The following is a 20,356-nucleotide window of genomic DNA, read 5'->3' as shown; positions in this document are numbered from 1 at the left end:
GGTCAGTAGGATACTCTTCATGACTCATTATATGCTTTAGAGAAATTAAAAGCACTCTGGGGAAGATAAGGGATCCTCAGCCTCAAATCCCCCTTTAAAGTTACAGTAACCATTTAGAGACCAAAGCTGATGAACTAATGGCGGAGGTCGTTCTCAAACCAGAACACCTGTCACTCTGACCCACCTGATTGTGGAGTTTCTTTTGGGCCCATCCATTTCAGGGTGGGAGGGGAGTCTGCTTCTTGCTCGCCTAGGGACTTTCTGCCTTCAAGGGGCAGATAAGCCAAGCTGAAGTTCTGGTGTTTTTCTAAGGAAGTCATGGCCCTTACCCCCAAGAAGCAAAGCCTGGTTTCCATCCTGTTCCTCTATCTTAGTGAGTCTTTGAGGCCCACAGTGAGAACCTTTCCCAGTGAACAAAGCACTTCTCCTCAGGATAGTTAGTGACTTGAGGATATGAGGAGTGGAGTGGTGGTCAACTCAGCTGTATACACCCTTTACGTAGGAGCTCTGAGGGAAATGTTCCTGGAGTTTGGTTCTTGTTGGCTGTTTTAGAAAGCCCAGTGTTTGGGTCTCACTTTTCAGATTCTGATTTCATGTTTTACTGTATATAAACTAATCTTAGAAGTTGAGAAGTCCATAGGATCATCTTGAGAAGAATCTTGTAATGTGCCCTTCTGAGACCAGCATAGCCTTAGCCGGTCTTTTCCCACTGCATGTCAGCCTTTTATGGGCTTTGCTCTGCTCATTGGTTAGGCTCATTCTGCTATTGGGTTCTTTTTCTGCAGATATGGATATATTCCTTACTCTTCCACAGTTGCTTCAGCAAAATATTTCTGCTCCTCCCTTACACTTTTGAGTAATGAATTTACTAATTTTGGCCAATAAGCATTACAGTAGTGCCAAGTTGCTTTGAAAGTATATTTAAAATAATTTTTGACATATAGACTCTCAGCTTTTAGGTGTTAAGATCTGTTTATCTATTCTTCTGTTGCCATTGCTTTAATACTTACAAGTCCTCTATCTCTAGATTTTTAAAATGAATATATTTTTATCAAAGTAATACAAGCACATTTGAATCAAGTCACATTTATTTTTTAAAAAAATATTTATTAGAGACAGCATGAGAAGGGGGAGGAGTGGGGGGTGGAGAGTGGGAGGGGAAAGAATCTCGAGAAGACTCATCACTGAGTGCAGAGCCTGGACCCCAACATAGGGCTCGATCTCCCGATCCTGAGATCATGACCTGAGTTGAAACTGAGTCAGATGCTTAACCAACTGAGCCACCCAGGCTCATTTATTTATTTTTGAAAATTTATTTATTTAATCTCCACACCTAGTGTGGGGCTTGAACTCATGACCCCAAGATCAAGAGTTGCATGCTCTTCTGACTAAGCCAGCCAGGTGACCAATCAAGTCACATTTAAAAGGATTATATTGAAAAACAGTGGCTCCCTGCCACTCCTGTTCCTAACTCCAGTTTTGCTTCCTGTAGTCAGGCACTTTTAACTCTTTAAGCTATCTCTGCTGGGATTTATCTCTGTGTTTCTAAAAGTGCTTGTATTGCTTTTTCTAAATTTATCAATTTTAGATGGTTTTATACTTCTGTTATAGTTGAGGATTTAGCTCTTATTAGCCCCTCCACTTCCTTCCCATAGCCTCCATCATAATTATATCACAAATTATATATATCTTACATATATATCATATATATAAATGATATATATGACCACCGTTACTGTTCACATTATGATTGGGTAAACATTTATCGCCAAGTTTGAATACTATGTTGTGATTACTTTCTTTTTTGCACCTTTTTCTCATAAACTACTCCATTTAAAAGATTTGCAGTCTTCCTTCCCTTTTTTTTTTTTTAAGATTTTTAAAAGGTTTTTAAGTAATCTCTGCACCCACAACCAGAGATTCAAGAGTTGCACACTCTACCAACTGAGCCAGCCTGGCACCCCTGCATAGTTTCTTTGTACTTGTTGCCAATTTTATCCAGATGCTCCAGGAGAGCCATCAAAGACCTAATAATTTTCCCAAACACATCCAAACATACTGGTTAACCTGTCAGTTTTGAGTCCTTGAATATCCAAAAATGTCTTAATTTTACCCTTATGTGTGAATAATAGTTTGGATGGATTTAGATTTCTTAGTTGAAGGTCATTTTCCTTTAAGAATTTTTTGGGGGGGGGCACCTGGGTGGCTCAGTCGTTAAGCGTCTGCCTTCGGCTCAGGTCATGATCCCAGGGTCCTGGGACCGAGCCCCACATGGGGCTCCCTGCTTGGCGGGAAGCCTGCTTCTCCCTCTCCCACTCCCCCTGCTTGTGTTCCCTCTCTCGCTGTGTCTCTCTCTGTCAAATAAATAAACAAATCTTTTTTTTTTAAAGATTTTATTTCTTCGGACCTGAGCCGAAGGCAGACGCTTAACGACTGAGCCACCCAGGCGCCCCTAAAATAACATTGTTTTTGAGGCATGGTTGCATTATCTTCTGTGAACTTGCTGAAGACATTATATATATTTAGATACAGGTTTGTTTCTTTTTGGGGTTTTCTTGTTTATTTTGAGAGAGAGAAAGCACGAGCAGTGGGGAGAGGCAGAGGGAGAAGCAGGCTCCCCGCCGAGCAGGGAGCCCAACACGGGGACTGATCCCAGGAGCCCGATCCCAGGAGCCGAGCCCGAGATCATGACCTGAGCTGAAGGCAGACTCCCAACCGACTGAGCCACCCAGGCACCCCTGTTTGTTTGTTTTAAGCTTCCTTTTCCCTCATAGACTGTTTCTTCCAGGTTGTTACTTGTTTTTGGTAAGAGTGATTCATGTTAAAGACTTTACCTCAAGTCTGGTCGTTTGGTTATCTGCTCAGTAGTTTTTTGGGTTTTTTTTCAATTGAGGTATATCATGTATACACAATAAAGTGTATGTATCTTTAAGTGTACAGCTTAATGAATTTTTACTATAGACTCATGTATTCACTTCCCAGAACAAGAGAGAACAGTTTTAGTGCTCCAAAAGGCACCCATGTACCACTTCCAAGTCCATACACTCACTCCCTATTAAACACCAATTAGGGGCACCTGGCTGGCTCAGGTAGGGCATGCAGCTCTTGATCTCAGGGTCATCAGTTCAAGGCCCACACTGGACGCACAGCTTATTACTTTAAAAAAAAAGCTTATAACCACTAGTTATTCTAATGACTTATATCACCATAATTGAGTTTTGCCTGTTTTTCAACTTCATATAAGTGAAATTGTTCCATTTTTTCTTCTCTTTTTGTTATACATTTTTTTTTTTAAGATTTTTTATTTATTTATTTGACAGAGAGAGACACAGCTAGAGAGGAACACAAGCAGGGGGAGTGGGAGAGGGAGAAGCAGGCTTCCCGCTGAGCAGGGAGCCTGATGCGGGGCTCGATCCCAGGACCCTGGGATCATATCCTGAGCCAAAGGCAGACACTTAATGACTGAGCCACCCAGGCGCCCCAATAAACAAATCTTTAAAAAAAGATTTTAGAGAAGCAGGCTTCCTGCCGAGCAGGGAGCCCGATGTGGGACTTGATCCCAGGACCCCGGGACCACGACCCAAGCCGAAGGCAGACGCTTAACAGCCGAGCCACCCAGGCGCCCTCCTTTAAGAACTTTAAGGTTTAAGGACACTGTTTTTTAAAAACTTTTTTTTTAGCTTTTTTTTTTTTTTTAAAGATTTTATTTATTTATTTGACAGAGAGAGACACAGCGAGAGAGGGAACACAAGCAGGGGGAGTGGGAGAGGGAGAAGCAGGCTTCCCGCCAGGCAGGGAGCCCGATGTTGGGTTCGATTCTGGGACCCTGGGATCGTGACTGAAGGCGAAGGCAGATGCTTAATGACTGAGCCACCCAGGCACCCTTAAAGAGAATTTTTTTAATTTTAATTTTTTTTAAGTAATCTCTAAACCCAAGGTGGTACTTGAACTCTTGACCCCAAGATTAAGAGTCACATGCTCTCCTAAGCCAGCCAGGTGCCCCCTCTTTGTCTTTGTCTTACTTTCTGGATATATCCTTGACTATCGTATAACTTTTTTTTTTTTTTTAAATCTCACAGCCTTTTAAATAAAATTTTACTTTATCATATCTTAAATTTCCAAGTGCTTTGTCTATTCCCTCTTTTGGTTTGGTGTCTCAGGCTTTGTAGTCACATTATTTTTTTTTTAAGATTTATTTATTCATTTGAGAGAGCGAGAATGAGAGAGAGTACATGAGAGGGGGGAGGGTTAGAGGGAGAAGCAGGCTCCTTGCTGAGCAGGGAGCCCAATGCGGGACTCGATCCCGGGACTCCAGGATCATGACCTGAGCCGAAGGCAGTTGCTTAACCAACTGAGCCACCCAGGTGCCCCTTTGTAGTCACATTTAAGAGTGAGGCACTTAAAAAAATTAACAGTGTGGGGGGGAAATGTATGTGTTGGAGGGTGCTTGCCAATCATTAAGCTTCACTGAGGGTTGAAGGTTACTAGGCTTTGGGGAACTCTGCAAAATGTTAACACATGAACGTTTTGGGGGCTTATAGTTGCACCTGGGAATTCTGCTTGAGGGTTAAGGAAGGTTGGGGAAGACTGGTGTGTAGACTTTTACTTAAATCCCCCTTTTGTTTCTTAAACTGTCATACTGTGCCTCATGTCCTTATTTTTAGTCCCTAGAGAGGGAACCGTCTGCCTCCTGAAGAGGGTCAGGTGGGGAAGGTTTTGCCCGAGGGTTTTATTGTTCTGATCACTTGCTTTGTGCCCTTGCTTTATCCCAACAGTGCCTGGTGCTTCCAAATGCTGAACCCCTCTCAGGAATTTTGAGGAGCTGGTGAACTGACTCCCCTTTCTCCCACTTACAACTTCATTGCTTCTGCTTAGTTACCGTGGCTCCATTAGTATTCTGTATTCTAAAATGTCATTGAAATATGTTGTCCACTGCTATTCCCTCTTCCTTTGACCTTAAATATATATATATATATATATATATACTTTTTAAAAATCTTTTATTTATTTATTTGACAGAGACAGAGACAGCGAGAGCAGGAACACAAGCAGGGGGAGTGGGAGAGGGAGAAGCAGGCCTCCCACTGAGCAGGGAGCCCGATGTGGGACTCGATCCCAGGACCCTGGGATCATGACCTGAGCCGAAGGCAGTCACTTAACCAACTGAGCCACCCAGGCGCCCGACCTTAAATGTATTTTTAAAAGATTTTATTTGAGAGAGAGAGAGAGCATGAGCAGGCTGGGAGGGGTAGAGGGATCTCCACTGAGCAGGGAGCCCAACATGGGGCTTAATCCCAGGACCCTGGGATCATGACCTGAGCCAAAGGCAGACGCTTAACCAAGTGAAGCACCCAGGAGCCCCTCTTTGACCTTAAATATTAATACAGTTTTGTTTTATTATCATTTTAGTGGGCTTTGGGGAGGGAGAATCAGGGTAACTTCTGTTAAATGAAATTCCCCCTTTGAAATCCTAATAGACCCCCGTTTATTCTGCAGCTGATGAGTAGAGCCCTGTAAATGCCAAGCCTAAAGCCAGGGCCTGCGAATTCAGAAATACATGTGATACGGTAACTAACCTCTGGGAGCTCACATTAACATACTGTGATGTGTCAGCAATATGAACAAACTCTGTTTGGCTGTTTGTATTCTCAAGCCCAGGTAGACCCTGTCCTTGAGATTATCTTGGGACCTGCAAAAGTGGCCAGACTGGTGTGATCCAGTCTCTGTCCCCTGTTGTGACTCCCTAGAAGTTAATGACAGCCCTGTGACTGGGCTGCCAGGGGTGCTGGGGGTGAGATGGGTAAGAGGAAACAATGGGCTTTAAGGCCTGTAGTCTTGATTTTTCCTAGCTGACTTTGAGGAAAGTATATGGTTATAGCTATTTTTTGTAATTTTGACTGTCTTTCTAAGACCAGGGGTTCCGTGCTTCCTAACCCCCTCCCCCCAGAGGAAGTAATATTCTGTTGAAATACTTGTCCTGGTTCTCAGGAGCTGGGCCAAACTGTAAAACAGCTGTGACCGTGTGCCGCCTTGGTTCGGTCCTTTGGCCTGAGGGTGAGCTGCCTTCAGGCCTTGGGTCTGAGTCATTATCAGAAGTGGTGGGAGGAGTTTATCATGGGACTCTGCCCACCAATCAGACGGAGGTTAATAGAGTCCTGATGGCAGGGAGCAGGCTACCTGCAGGCCAGTAGAGGCAGGGCCCTGGAGTCACATACCTGTCCTTAAAGCCCCAGCCTGGTGTGGCTGGCTAATAGTCCTTCAGTCTTGGCTCTGTGGGCAGGCAGCTGTGGAGGGAACTGAGCCTTGTGGCTCATGGTGTGGGGCAGAGGTGGAGTGCCCTTGAAGCTCTGAGACCCTGAGCTGGCCATGCAGGGGAACAGCACTCGCTGTCTCTGCCCAGCCCAGGGACGGAAGCAAGAACAGAGACATTGTCGGGAGAGAGCCCGAGTTAGGGGTGTCTGAGGTGAATGATCCTTTTAGGACTCTGACATACAACAGCCTTTGAAAGGGGTAATGGAGCACTGGAGAGAAATCATGGCAGCCATCTTGCCATCAGTCCCATGGGCAGCCTCAGAACTTCTCTAATTCAAGCCCAAGGGATTTGAACACAGAAGGGCATGTGGCTCTTGTATTTCCTCATTCTCTAAGCTGGGATGAGGGCAGCGGACAGCCACAATTGAAGGTGTCTTCCCAGCTTTCCCTCGCTTGGTGCTCCCTTACCCTTCTTCAGGATGTCTGGCCAGCAGCCTGGCTCGTTCTTGCAGGCAGACTGTTTGGGAGTTTGGTTAGTGTCAGAAATGGCAAGCCCCTGGACTGGGCTGCTTCAGTGACATGTCTTCTGGGGCCTCAGTCGTCTTTCTTCCTGCCTGATCCTCTTGTTTCTCCACCACCAGGTGACACCTCCGAACTTCTCAATGTCACAAGTGCCCAACACTTCCAGCTGTCCCCAGGCCTATTCTGAACTGCAGACACTGTCCCCCAGTGAGCGGCAGTGTGTGGAGACAGTGGTCAACATGGGCTACTCATATGAGTGTGTCCTGAGAGCCATGAAGAGGAAAGGAGAGAATATTGAGCAGGTGAGTGAGTGGTTGGCTAGGGAGTGGGGGGGAGTCAGCCTGGAGAGAGGTCCTAGACCAGTGTCCTGCTTGTATCCTAGAGCCCCATCCCACTCATAGGCCCAGCGTCCTTTCTTGTGAGTTCGCGGGACTCAGGGTGTTTTGTTGGGGAAACAGCAGCCTTAGCAGCAGTGCTTCTACTTAGGGGGCTGCTCTGGGACCCAGACTGGAGGAAAGCCCTGGGAGTATTAGAGCCGTTGGGACTGTTCTCTGCCCCTCCTCAGAGGGCACACTAGGCTTGAGATACGGTCAGATGCCTCCTTCCAGAAATGTTTATCCTGTCATAGCTGCCCTGGGGTGTTCCAAAATAGGGTACTGGAGTCTTAAACCTTGGGATCATTTTCTGACTTGGGCTGTTTGTTAGAATATCCTGCCCAGGCTGTGGAGATGACATGGAGATGTGAGTCAGTTGTGACAGGAACGCCTTTGAAAAATTACTCATGTTTATAAGGGTGTGCCTACCTGTTCAGCAAATAGTCACTGAGGTCCTGCTATGTTGGATGCAGTTCATGATACAAAATCAAGTCCTAGCTTGGTGGGGAGCAGATACCACACTTGCTGGCTTGTGTAAGACTCTTGGGAAGCACCGACAAGAGTGGTAATAGGTACTCACCTTTTTCTTTTCTTAAGATTCTCGACTATCTCTTTGCACATGGACAGCTCTGTGAGAAGGGATTCGACCCTCTTTTAGTGGAAGAGGCTCTGGAAATGCACCAGTGTTCAGAGGAAAAGGTAGGACCCTTCTGTTTCACGGAAACCCTCTGGAAAGGAGGGACAAAGTAGCGTCCTCTGGCCCAGAACCCCCTTTCCCTACCAGTGACTACAGGCAGAGGTAGTCAGAATGCATTTTCTCTCAAGTGTCCAGATAGGCATTTGGCTAGTTTGGGTTGTTAGGTTTGACAAAGCATTGGGTTGAAGACTATATAGAGTCCCAGGGAAGGGAAAGGGAAATGACCTGGGCAAAAAGCTAGACTTCTGGATGATTGGGGAGATTGCTAGTCACTTTGCCTAGCCTGCTCCCTGGAGAGCAGCTGTTTCTGGGTTCAGTATCCTACCTTGGTGTGCGTGTGGATTTTGGTTAGTGGGACCCATGAGTCAGCAGGATTTGGAACTGGGCATAGTTCCTGAAGGATGATGGGTTGTAGCATCAACTGGTCTGCCCTGGCTTCCTCCACAGCCACCCTCTGCTTGCTAGGGGACCTGAGGGACTCTCAAGGCTCTGGCAAAAGATGCAGACTTCCCCAAGCAGCCCCCTACATGCACATTCCTCCACTCTGCTATGTGGCCAGACCCCTCTCTTCAATCTTCATTCTCTTCTGTCCCTTAGATGATGGAGTTTCTTCAGTTAATGAGCAAATTTAAGGAAATGGGCTTTGAACTGAAAGACATTAAGGAGGTTCTGCTACTTCACAACAATGACCAGGACAATGCTCTGGAAGACCTCATGGCTCGGGCAGGAGCCAGCTGAGACCAGGCACTGCCTAGACCCTGCCGTGGAACCGCCCCTGCAGGAGGCCCTGAGGAGCCCATGTGTGGGGAAGGAGAAGGGGCACACTTCCTGATTTTCTTTTGGGGGTGGAAGGTCAGGTGTGGAGACTGTGCTTGCCAGTCTCTGAGCTGGGGAGAAAGTAGGAAAGATTCGGGCATGTGAATGCCTCCAGCACTGCCCTGGCTCCTTCAATATTAAATGTATTTGTATTTTGAGAAGTGTCCTTCCCACCTTGGCCCTCCTGGGGTCTGTATGTCCTCAGCCGAAACCTGGCCCAGTTGCCAAAAGGAGTCAGGGAGAAGGGGTGGGAGGGCCAGACTCAGTGCTGCTTTAGGGCTAGATGCTTCCCTCCCCTGCACTGGTGGACTGAACTCTAATCCAAGTTGAGTGCAATTGAAAAGGTTCTTCCAGGGTTTTTTTTTTTTTCCTCCTCCTTTTAACAAAGTCTCTTAGTGTTACACTGGTTCTGCAATGTCTCTGAGGTGCAAAGAATGCCCTTTCCCCATGGGGTGCTGAGTTGGCCTCGTCTGCCAGGCAGTTCTCATGCTTCCCTGCCCCAGCCTGTTTCGTTTGGCTTGGTTTGGACCACAGTCCTCTGCTACCCAGGATTTTAGAGCCTCCTGCTCAAGGAAACAGTCATCAGTTTAAGAAATCATTGGCCCCTTCCCAGCATACTGAGTGGGGGAGAAACAGGCTGCAATAGAGTAGCCCAGCACTAACTCCACCTCGGTTCTCCTTGGAGAACAGCCTCTCCCTCCAGCCCCCTGCTCTAGGATGTCACAATGAGTTAACACCTAGTCATAGAAATCAGTCTCTTTCCTTTGTTTTATATTCTGTTGTACATCATTAAAGATCTAAATACAAAGGATATACAGTCTTGATGAATCTAATTTGCTAACTATTTTGATTCTTCAGAAAACTACTAATAAAAGTCTAAAAGGTATGTCCTGCTGTGATAATTTCTTTATTGCCAAGTGCTATTTTACTGAGGGGTTGGGGTGGGTGGGGAAGGGATTCCTGCTTGGATTTGCTGGGGATGAAACCGGCACTAACCATTTTCTGTCTTTTTAGTACTCTCTTCCCGCTATAGGCCTGTGGGACCCAGGAGCTGGCCCCGCAGTCGGCCCTGGCTTTATAAACCTGACCTAGCTCAGTCTCTGGAACCAAGGACATGCCTTCCTGCGAGACTGACTGTGGAGGTGAGACAGTCTGGGCTTTTGGGGCAATCACTCAGAAATGAGGAAGTACCTTTTCCTGTGGATTCAGACTGCTTCACCAGCTCTCAGCGGTGCTGCTGTAGCTGAGAGAACTAGATTCCTCCCTGAAGTTTCTTGTCCTTATACTTAATGCCATCCCACAGTCCCTCTAGTGCTCTTGGCTGGCAGTGGGTCTCATTCTTTTAGTGATCATGTGAGGAGATGGCAGAGCCTTTGGGCCACGAAGCTGGGAAGAGGCCGCCCTCTAGTGCTCAGTTCAGGCAAAGGGTGGCAGGGCTGTAGTCTCAGAAAGCCAGTCAGCCCTTCCGCTACCCTTTTATTTTTTTTATTTATTTTTTAAAAAGATTTTATTTATTTGACAGAGAAAGACACAGCAAGAGAGGGAACACAAATGGGGGGTGGGAGAGGGAGAAGCAGACTCCCTGCCGAGCAACTCGATCCCGGGACTCCAGGATCATGACCTGAGCCGGAGGCAGTCGCTTAACCAACTGAGCCACCCAGGCGCCTTCCGCTACCCTTTTAATTAAGCCCTCCTTTTGAAACCTTAAAGGTATCCTTTTCCCTGTAAGAAACTGAAGTTTCCACACATTACAATGGGCATCAGAGCCAAGGCTGTGACACCTGCGTCTTGTTTGACCCAGGGTGGCCCTAGGAAGTGGCAGACCACTTTGTATTTGTCTGGAGCTTCTTTCTCATGAAAAGATACACAGTAGGCAGAACTCACGTGAAGGGGTGTGTGTATAAAAATTCTGCCTCAGAGTCTCCGACTGTTGACTAGGGCTCTCAGTGCCAAGATACAACCGAACACAGGCCCTTGAGAGGGAGTGGACAGCCAGGGTGATGCTGGATAAAGGTAGGGTGAGGAGATCCTCCACTTCAACTTTGCCACGAGTGGGCATGGCAGGTGAGGAGTCAGGAGCCTGGAACTGCTCCAGGGGCAGGAGTGCTATTGAAAGAGTAATGCAGTGATGTGGGCACAGAATTCAGCTAACAAAGCCCCTGAGTTCAGCATGTTTTCTTCCCCAGCTTGTGATCTCTCACCTCTGGCCACTGTGATCTCTCTCTTACCACTGGCCCACCCCATCCTCTGGTCCTCAAACTCAGAAACATCCACAAGGTTATTAGACCCAAATGTGTTTTCACAGACAAGGGGTCGGTAAGACAAATTCTCTTCTAGCCCCCCAGAAAAGGGAGGGGTATATTAAGTTTTTTAGGCTGCTCTGTCCTTCCCTACAGATGCTCCTGTGCTTGGAACTGAGGGACAGAGGCTTGGCCCTGAGAGAGGAGCTGGGGCCTAGTCAAGGCCATGTGTGGCTGGGGAGAGGCCAGCATGGGCAGGACCGGGGAGTGGGTTCTAGGATTTGTAAGGAGGGCCTGGCAGAGGCCCCTTCAGCCCCCGGGAATTCAGCACAGGCTCCTGAACTGCTCCCATCACCTCATACTGGATCTTGTTCTAAGACACCACTGTCCTCTCAGGGGCTGTGGTCGGCCTGTGGCAGGCCAGGTACAGCTGAAGCTGGCTCCTCAGACTCTGGATGCACTTGGATTTCAGAGCCAGGATTTCATCCAACTGGGTCACAGTATCTTCAAAATCCTGAGAAAGGAAACAAAGGACAAATGGAACTTTCGGTTTTGCTGGCCTTCTGTCAGGATCTGCTTTTCTAGTCCCTTTTCTTGCAGGAAGTTTTCAGAACCTAGGCCCTTCCTTCTGGAAAGTCTGCAGGATAGTCACTGTGGCACAGGGTGAGGCTCATTTCTCTGCATTTGAGAAACTTTTTAAGATTTTATTTTTAATCTCTAAACCCAACGTGGGACTTGAACCCACAATGCCAAGATCAAGCTTCGCACACTTCACCGACTGACTGAGCCAGGCACCCCTGCACTTGAGAAACTTCTATGTAGAGAGGTATTCTGCAGGGCAGAGGGGTTTGTAAAAGTACCTCTGGTTGGGGGGGTGCCTGGGTGGCTCAGTTGGTGAAGTGTCCGACTCTTGATCTTGGCCTAGGTCTTGATCTCAGGGTCCTGTGTTCAAGCCCCGTGTTGGGCTCCACATTGGGCGTGGAGCCTACTTAAACAGAAAGTGCCTCTGGTCGGCATATGGCAGGTCACTTACCATCACAGGGAGGGCCTCCAGCAAGCCAATAAGGCAGAACGGCAAAGGATAGAGGCTGGAAACATTTCAGCCTGGAAATGGGGAGTGCAGCACCATCTCCCACCTGTCCTTGCCCCTCCTCGAGCTGTGTCAGGAATGGCAAGAGGAGGCCCAAGTCCTCTTAGAGTAGGACAGCAGACCCTTACCTAACACATAACCACAGCAAACAAGGATGGCCAGCAAACTACCTGCAGGCTAATTCCCAACAGACCCTGAGTGTCCAGCCAAGGCCACTTACATTAAGAGCCAGCTGGCTCATCAGGGTCTCCTCCTTGAAGCCCAGTTCTGCCATTTTATCCAGCTGTTCCTGGTGTGCTCGGATGACCACCTGCCTGGGAACACCAGAGGGGACACTGTGATCCTTTGGGCCTCCCATCTCTCCCGGGCAGCTTTCTGGGGCTGAGCCTCATTTCTAGGCCAGGAACGGCCCCTTCCCAGAATGGTCAAAGCTTTGACCAGGGCCAGCCTACCACCCCTCCTCTCCTGTCACTTGTTCTTCTCAGGACTTGTCTAGGGACTAAAGTAGACCAAGAAGATACTGGGAAAGAGGGGCTTCTCCGTCTGTCCCTGCCTCCCCAGCTACACTGAGGGACGGGGATGAGTGCTGCTTCTCCCTTGCAGGAGCTTCCCACAGCTTCCCTGCCAAAAGGCTCAAGGCTGTGACCACTGCAGCGGGCACACTTGGCACAAGGTGGAGCCTGCTGCCTCACCTGCCATCATTTTTACTTCCTAGGGGGAGTCCAGGGACCAAAGCAGGGTGTTTGAGCTAGAAACTGGAGGATCTGCCTTTTGTCGGACGCTGCCGATGGGTAGAGACCATGGAGACAGCAAGATCATCTCCTGGGACAGGCAGGCTCCTCACCTGCATGTCCTTCTCTTTGTCCATGGCCCTGGCCTGAGCCCCTGGGGGCAGCCCGCACACAGCTGGCCTAGACATCAGGAGCCCTAGCAAAGGGCTGTAGCCCCTATTCCCATACACCACCCTCTCCCCGGCCCCTAATGCTGAGGGGCCGTGCTGGATCTCTCTGCCTCCTTTCTTTCTCTATGCTTTCTGTCGCCTTTCTGCTGCACCATCCACAGCATCCTTTGGGGAAGGCAGCACAAATCACCAGTCCCTCTGGTTTTGATCTTTACCATCTTGGAAGTTGCCCAGCCTACCTTGGTTCTGAGGGCACAAGGCTGTAGCTGTTGTATCCCTGGGCAGTACTTCCAGGAACACAGACCCAACAGAATGAAGAGGATTCTGATTTTACCACAGGTCACAGGCTTGCTGAAGGGGACAGATCCTCCCCTTTTACTCAAGTCCCAGCTTTCCCAGACTCAGGGTTCACCCACCCTGGCAGGCCTGCTCCCTTGAAAAGCGGGACCAAGCCTCTCTAGTTGTAGTATAGCTCTGACACTGAATCAACGATAGCCATTCCCAGGACAGACAGATGTTAAGCTGGGGTGGACGGAGGGGTGCCAAAGGGACTCAAGTCTTGGGGAGAGTGTCCAACTTACTGTGCAGGCCCTAGGGTGAGCTGATGCAGTGTCCCTGCAGTCTTTGGAGAGCAGCCAGGGACCAGGGGAGAGCCTGGTCTTGCTAAGCACCTTGAGATTGGCCTGTATTTGAGCCACATGATGTCCCTGTGGTAGCCAGGCAACTTGATGGGGTCTCTCGGCAAACTTAGCTCCTGCCAACCAAGTCCTGTCGGATATTTTCTTTCCTGGGCCCAGGGCTGGTCAGCCATATCACTACTTTTTGTTCTTGGGGTGATTAGAGGTGCAGGGTGGGGTCCTCCAGTATGTACGGTGGGGAAGGGCTTTCCTGGGAAACCCTGGGAGCTGCTCAGCTCTGCTGCCTCAGCATCGGCTTCATACTGCTGGCTACTCACATGTTCCTGGGAGGAGAGTGCAGGCTCTGTGCTCTGGCAGACCTCCCCTAGGTCAGCCTCATCGATGGGCAGCTTGTCAGGTGGGTGCTGACGGATGGGTGATGGGGACAGAACTGGAAGATCACCACTCGGCTTATTGTCAGGGGGAGATGATGAGAGCCACAAGTGCCCAGCTGCCAAAGACACTGGCAGGAGTGCCTTCTGATCACCAGCTGACACTGTGTGGCCCACAGATGGGCCCCCTGCTGCCATTAGACTGTGAGCAAGCCCATCCTGGGCCAGCCGCTCCAGGGGAAGAGGGCCCTCATCATCTGCATTCTCCAGAAGGGACATGGTGAGGGGAGCCATCAGTCCAGAAGCATATTCAGAGCATGTGCCTGATTCCCCTCTACAGTCTTCTTGGTAAGGGTAACTGTTTTTCATTGTTCTGGTCGCCAGAGTTGGGCTGTCTTGGCCAATTTCTCTCAGAGGTGTGCTGACTGTCTCTCTCGGGTCTGGAGATCCTGGAACTGCCCCATGGGATAGTGAGAAAATGAAACCATCTTCCTCCGGGGGGAGTGAACTACCCTCTGCCTGCCCAAGAACCTCACTTTTGAAAGCATTCTGTCTGAGTTCCAAGGCTGGGCCACCACCTATTTTCTGGCCATATACAAAGTCTACCTGGGAGCAGTAAGGCTTCTCTGCCGGGTTGTCTCTGGGAGAAAGCCCCGAGGAGGTAGAATCCTCCTCTCTGCTCCAGTCCAAAGGCACCTTATCTGGGCCGTGGCCATGACTGAGTGCTTCTCCTTTGTAGTTTGTGGGGTCCCTGGAGTACATCCAGTTTCCAATTAGACCCTTCTCGTCACCATCTGTCCTGGGGTTAAAAAGCAGACTCTGCTGCCTTTCAGCCACCTGTTCCTCAGGGCTTTGCTCCCTCTGATGAAGGAAGAATGAGCCTTCGCTGTTCTCTAGGGTGTTCCTCTGCTTTGTGGTCCTCTGACTGGAGACATGTGAAAAAGAATCTTCACTGAAATCGCTGTCATCAAGGTCCTCAGCTTGGGCTCCATCCTGGCTCTCGGAATGAGAGAAGAGGGGAGGGGTCTCATTCTGGAGCTGCCCCTCCAGGGGCCTGAACTGGCGTAAGAACCTTTCCAGTGGTTGGTACTTGAACTTCTGCTGGAGGAGAGGTGGCTGCTGGAACTGCTGGTGATAGAAGCGCAAGTGTTCCTCCCTCTCCTCCTGATGTGGAGGGATGTCTGTCCACGTTTCCGAGGCGAGCCTGGCCGGTGTGCTCCCCTCGCTGCGCTGACCGTGTTCTGCTAAGTGGCGGCGGCCGCCAGAGGAGAGCTCAGCCCGTGACGCCAGCCGCGGCTGCACGGGCCGCACAGGCTGCCCTGTCTTGGACTCGGAGGGCAGCTTCCCACGTGCTGGGGCTTCTCCGGGGCCGGCCACCTTGCTTCCCCACCTGCGGGCAGTTTTGTTGCCCATTTGATTTTTCTCAGAGCACAAGGACGCAGACTCTTCCGCCCTTTTTTTGGCTAACTGTCCAGACCGCGTGGCTCCTTTGACAGGGCTGGTCTGAACGACCCACTCTTGGGGAAGACTCCCTCTGGATCCATGCCTTTTACCGGGAACTTTAGGTACAGGTGCAAAAGGGACGTTGGGTGGGTGGCTGGCCAGAGGATGGGCCTTCCCTCTCATGGAGCCGGGAGCTGCCGTGAATGACTGCTGAAGCCCCAGCTTGACCTTTTTGGGAGAACACTTGTCCCCCGGCAGGGCCACAGGGGAGCTCTGAATTCGTTTTGGAGAAGAGTTTCCAGAGGTCTGATTTCGACTTGTAGCTGAAGCACAACATTTAACGCCTTTCTTTAGTTCTTTGACCCTGTAAATTACCATTTTATGTTAAATGTGTATTCTTGCATTGCTCCTTAATTCCTTTTCTATATTTTTCAAAAACCAAAGAAAAGTATTACAAAAGAGATGGGTGCAGTGCCTGTGATGTCCGTCCCTCACTGAGGCCTGGAGCCACCCCCCGCAGTCCCTGCGGCCTGCCTCCAGCTTGCTGAGGCCCGTCAGGCCAGATTGGCCAGGCGCTGCCCTGTGTCTTCCGTGCGCCCCGTCTCCCTGCTTCCTTTGCCTCTCGTTTCCTTGGCCTGCTGCTCGGCCAGCAGCTTGGTGCCGTTTTGTGCACCCCTTCACCCTCTTTCTGAAAAAGCTGTTCTCAGGAAAGACCTGATAAACTCATTCACTCTCAGGTGTGACTAATAAGACCTTAAGAATGGAAAAAAAAAAAAAAAAAGATGGGTGCAGTCTGAGGATATAAACATAAACTAAACATTCTATGATCAGAAGTTTTGGGGGGCGCTTGGGTGGCTCAGTTGGTTAAGCGGCTGCCTTCGGCTCAGGTCATGATCCTGGAGTCCCGGGATCGAGTCCCGCATCGGGCTCCCTGCTCGGTGGGAGGCCTGCTTCTCTCTCCCACTCCCCCTGCTTGTGTTCCCTCTCTCGCTCGCTCTCTGTCAAATAAATAAATAAAATCTTAAAAAAAAAAAAAAAGTTTTGGAAATCACCTTAGTCAGGGAAGCTTCAAAAATTTCTCCAGACATTGCCAAATGTCCCCTGGGAGGCAAAATCACCCCCTAGAGAATAGAACCATGCTCTATTCCACATGGGAACCTTGGAGAAGATGGAAAATCCAGAATTAGGTCTCTGCTACGATTCAGTTGTCAAGATCAGTCTCTTAACTCTGTGATATTTAAAAATACTAAGAATTTAGAATTACAAGGAGACATCAAGTAAAAATGTGATTCTCCAGTGGTCTGAAGATTCTTCATTAAAATTCCCTAGGAGGGAGCAGTACTTCTGCCTGGAGGCTCCCATAAAATGTCTTTGCCATTGTTTTTTTTTTTTTTTTTTTTTTTTTTTTTTAAAGATTTTATTTATTCATTTGAGAGAGAATGAGATAGAAAGAGCATGAGAGGGAGGAGGGTCAGAGGGAGAAGCAGACTCCCTGCCGAGCAGGGAGCCCGATGCGGGACTCGATCCCGGGACTCCAGGATCATGACCTGAGCCGAAGGCAGTCGCCCAACCAACTGAGCCACCCAGGCGCCCCATTGTTTTGGTTTTAATCCAACCCTTACAAGTAGCCAAATGACCCCTGTGGCCATTTCTGAAAATCAAGATCATAAGCCTGACACTGAGACTTGATTTAAATCTTCCCTTGAAGTCTGAGAGCGAAGGCAGGCAGGTAACATAGCTAAGCAAAGAGATGTAGAATGTGACTGAAGACACATGTGTCCATGGGCCTTTGTTTAGGTGTTGCAGTAGGGCATACATACAAGGAAACGGGCTGAGAAGAGCCACAGTCAGTCTAGATGGTTCCAAATTACTTCCTGCTATAAAAATCTTAACTATTTTAGTCTCAGTAAGAGAGAAACACCAAAATTTCCCCCTAGGAGTCACAGTAAATAATTCTAGAAAGCTGAGTGACAGAAGGAATCCTACAGGTAATTTGGTTATTGATGCTAAATGCTTCCAGTGTACTCCTCCTATCCCCAGAATCACTCCTGTCACTGAGCTTTTCTGATAGATCTGTACCTATTAGGGGTCCAGCTGGAACTTTATTTTTAGACTCCTTAGCAACATTCTAGTATATAGAAGAAAATTTTAAATCAGAATTGTTAAATAAGCAATAAAATCATTGTGTGTGTATAGATTATTACTTAAAATTAATCTCACCAGGTCTCATTTACGCACGTAAAACAAATGGCTTTCATTCATTTTCAGTAATTTATCAGACTGCTTCAAATGGAAGAGATTTTTTAAAAATATTTATTTATTTGACAGAGAGCAGCATAGGAAGGGCAGGAACACAAGCAGGGGGAGTGGGAGAGGGAGAAGCAGGCTTCCCGCGGAGCAGGGAGCCCGATGCGGGGGCTCGATCCCAGGACCCTGGAACCACGACCTGAGCCGAAGGCAGATGCTTAACGACTGAGCCACCAGGTGCCCCCTCAAATGGAAGAGATTTCTATTACACTTTTTCTGTTCTTTTTAAAGCCAAAATTATTTCAAATATTTCAATTATACTTAATACCTCCCTATGGGAAAGGGTTATTTTCATCTTCCTTTACTGAGGCACTAAGAGAGGAGATGTCTTGCTCTCTGCTCCTAATGATGAAGTTCTTACTTTAAGCAACTGTTAACAGTGGGATATGGGGAGTGGGTGGGGTTATGAAATGAAATCAGTTTATCGTTATCAATTACTGAAGCTGGATACATGGGAGTAAAGAATTTCAAGCCATATTCATTTTTTGGAAGCAAGTTTGGATCATCTCATATCTTCTATATGATCTCAGTTTGTGAAGTAGCCTTTCTTTTTAAGATTTATTTATTTGAGACAGAGCAAGAGAACATGTGAGCAGGGGGAGGAGAAGAAGGAAAGGGAGAGAATCTCAAGCAGACTCCACACTGAGAGCAGAGCCCGACTCGGGGCTCGATCTTAGGATCCCAAGATCATGACCGGACCTGAAGCCAAGAGTCAGGTGCTTAACCCACTGAGCCACCCAGGCATGCATGAAGGAGCCTTTCTTATAGCAGTGCTAGTGTGCAGGCATTAGGAAACCATGCAATAAAGGAAACCTATTTTGGGGACCTATTAATATTACTGTTGCTTAAATTAACACATAGTGAATGGTAACTATGTACCTGGTGTGGTGCTAAGCCCTTCATAACATACTATCCTCATTGACTGCACATAACTATTGTATGGGTAGATGCTAATATTATCCCCTGTCAGATAAAACTGAAGCCCAAACCTTTTGCCCAAGACTGCCCAGCTATTTCATGGCAGAAGCAGATAGTCTTGACTATAGGGTCCACTCTTATAACCACTTTGTGAGGTCTCTCTCCTATTTAAATGAGATAGATACACAGAGGGCCTCGCCTTGACACCCAGGAAGAGTTCCTCCTTTCATTCACAAATATTTATTGCGCATCTACTAGGTACCAAGTACTGTCTGGGCAGTAGATAAAGTGGAGAAATAGATAAGGTTTCTTGTTTTCATGGAGCTTAAATGACAGCTCACTTTTCCTTCCCAGTGAATTTCATAAAATGCTATGGATACTAAAGATTCCTCAACAGTAATAAAAAAAAACAGGTTTCCCTCAAATAGTTTGTTAATCTTGGAGACAGCTTCTGGGAGACCAAAGAGAAGGATGTTAAGACAGGACCAGGCAGGAAAGTAGCCAGAGGAAAGGATGGAAGTGATAGCGTCTTCACCCCTGGTAGGAACCCTATGTCACCCCAGGTAAGAGATGGGGCATGGGGGTGGGGGAACCCTGGCAGATACCAAGGTCACCCCAGAAAGAGCCCTACCATGTAGTCAGGAGGGCTAGCTTTACCGCCAGTTCCCAATAAGCCCTTTTAAAATTCCTGCCTTTCTCTGGGTTTATTTTATCCTTCTGTAACATGTCATGTCTGGGTTGATGTCTTCTGGACCTACAAGCTCTAAGTGCCTCTGCCTTGATAAGTAACATGTATTCTATCCCTTACGATTAGGGCTGAGGCTAGCAGGGAGAAAACCTTGAGCCTTCCACTCCAAAGAAATATTTCATTTCCTACTAGCCATTTAAAAGTCACTGATGGGGGCGCCTGGGTGGCTCAGGTGTTAAGCATCTGCCTTCGGCTCGGGTCATGGTTCCAGGGTCCTGGTATCGAGCTCTGCATCGGGCTCCCTGCTCCGTGGGAAGCTTACTTCTCCCTCTCCCACTCCCCCTGCTTGTGTTCCCTCTTGCTGTGTCTCTCAAAATAAATTAATAAAATCTTTAAATAAATAAGTTCCTTCTCATCAAAACATTTAAAAAAAACAAAACAGGGGTGCCTGGGTGACTTGGTTAAGCGACTGCCTTCGGCTCAGGTCATGATCCTGGAGTTCCAGGATCAAGTCCCGCATCAGGCTCCCTGCTCAGCGGGAAGTCTGCTTCTCCCTCTTACCCTCCCCCCTCTCATGTGCTCTCTCTCTCTCAAATAAAATCTTTAAAAAAAACCTAAAAAATAAAACAAAACAAAACAAAACAAATAAGTCACCGATGGGGGTGCCTGGGTGGCTCAGTCGGTTAAGCATCTGCCTTCGGCTCAGGTCATGATCCCTGGGTCCTGGGATTGAGCCCTGCATCGGGCTCCCTGCTCCGTGGGAAGCCTGCTTCTCCCTCTCCCTCTGCCTGCCAATCCCCCACTTATGTGCGTGCGCTCTCCCTCTCTGTCAAATAAATAAATAAAATCTTTAAAAAATAAAAGTCACTGATGGAGTTGTCTCCGGAACCAAGGAACGTGTCCCCTTCCTCTTGTCACATTCACACTTGTAAAATGACAAGGCCTACCAAGTCACATTCTTCAGATGACCAACTGCACATTCCCATGGTACTAGGATCATTGCCTCAAGAACAGACTTCTGGATCTCAAAATCAGATCTCTGTGTGTTTGAAACACACACACACACACACACACCTGGGAGCGACTCACCGGTCAGCCT

The 20,356-nt window shown here is 48.2% G+C and overlaps 2 protein-coding genes across 4 annotated transcripts in view; one reads left to right on the top strand and one right to left on the bottom strand.

Moving 5' to 3' along the window:
* UBAP1 (ubiquitin associated protein 1) overlaps nucleotides 1-9,547 on the top strand; it is a 62,438-nt gene extending 52,891 nt beyond the window's left edge. For both annotated transcript variants that reach the window (XM_035016461.1, XM_035016459.1), the window contains 3 exons: nucleotides 6,894-7,076; nucleotides 7,746-7,847; nucleotides 8,443-9,547. In XM_035016461.1, the coding sequence (XP_034872352.1) occupies nucleotides 6,894-7,076; nucleotides 7,746-7,847; nucleotides 8,443-8,583 (426 nt within the window). In that variant the 3' untranslated portion in view covers nucleotides 8,584-9,547. The remainder of the gene's footprint in view (nucleotides 1-6,893; nucleotides 7,077-7,745; nucleotides 7,848-8,442) is intronic.
* A 285-nt stretch (nucleotides 9,548-9,832) lies between these two features.
* Nucleotides 9,833-20,356, bottom strand: part of KIF24 (kinesin family member 24) — an 81,476-nt gene continuing 70,952 nt past the window's right edge. For both annotated transcript variants that reach the window (XM_035016458.1, XM_035016457.1), the window contains exons 11-13: nucleotides 13,474-15,708; nucleotides 12,212-12,305; nucleotides 9,833-11,415 (exon numbers count right to left, since the gene is read on the bottom strand). In XM_035016458.1, the coding sequence (XP_034872349.1) occupies nucleotides 11,275-11,415; nucleotides 12,212-12,305; nucleotides 13,474-15,708 (2,470 nt within the window). In that variant the 3' untranslated portion in view covers nucleotides 9,833-11,274. The remainder of the gene's footprint in view (nucleotides 11,416-12,211; nucleotides 12,306-13,473; nucleotides 15,709-20,356) is intronic.

Source organism: Mirounga leonina, unplaced genomic scaffold, assembly GCF_011800145.1.
Source record: "Mirounga leonina isolate KUSES-001 unplaced genomic scaffold, KU_Mleo_1.0 Mir_170, whole genome shotgun sequence".
Classification (NCBI taxonomy): Eukaryota; Metazoa; Chordata; class Mammalia; order Carnivora; family Phocidae; genus Mirounga; species Mirounga leonina.
Note: the sequence above shows the minus strand (reverse complement) of the source record. Positions and strands in the feature narration are given on the sequence as shown.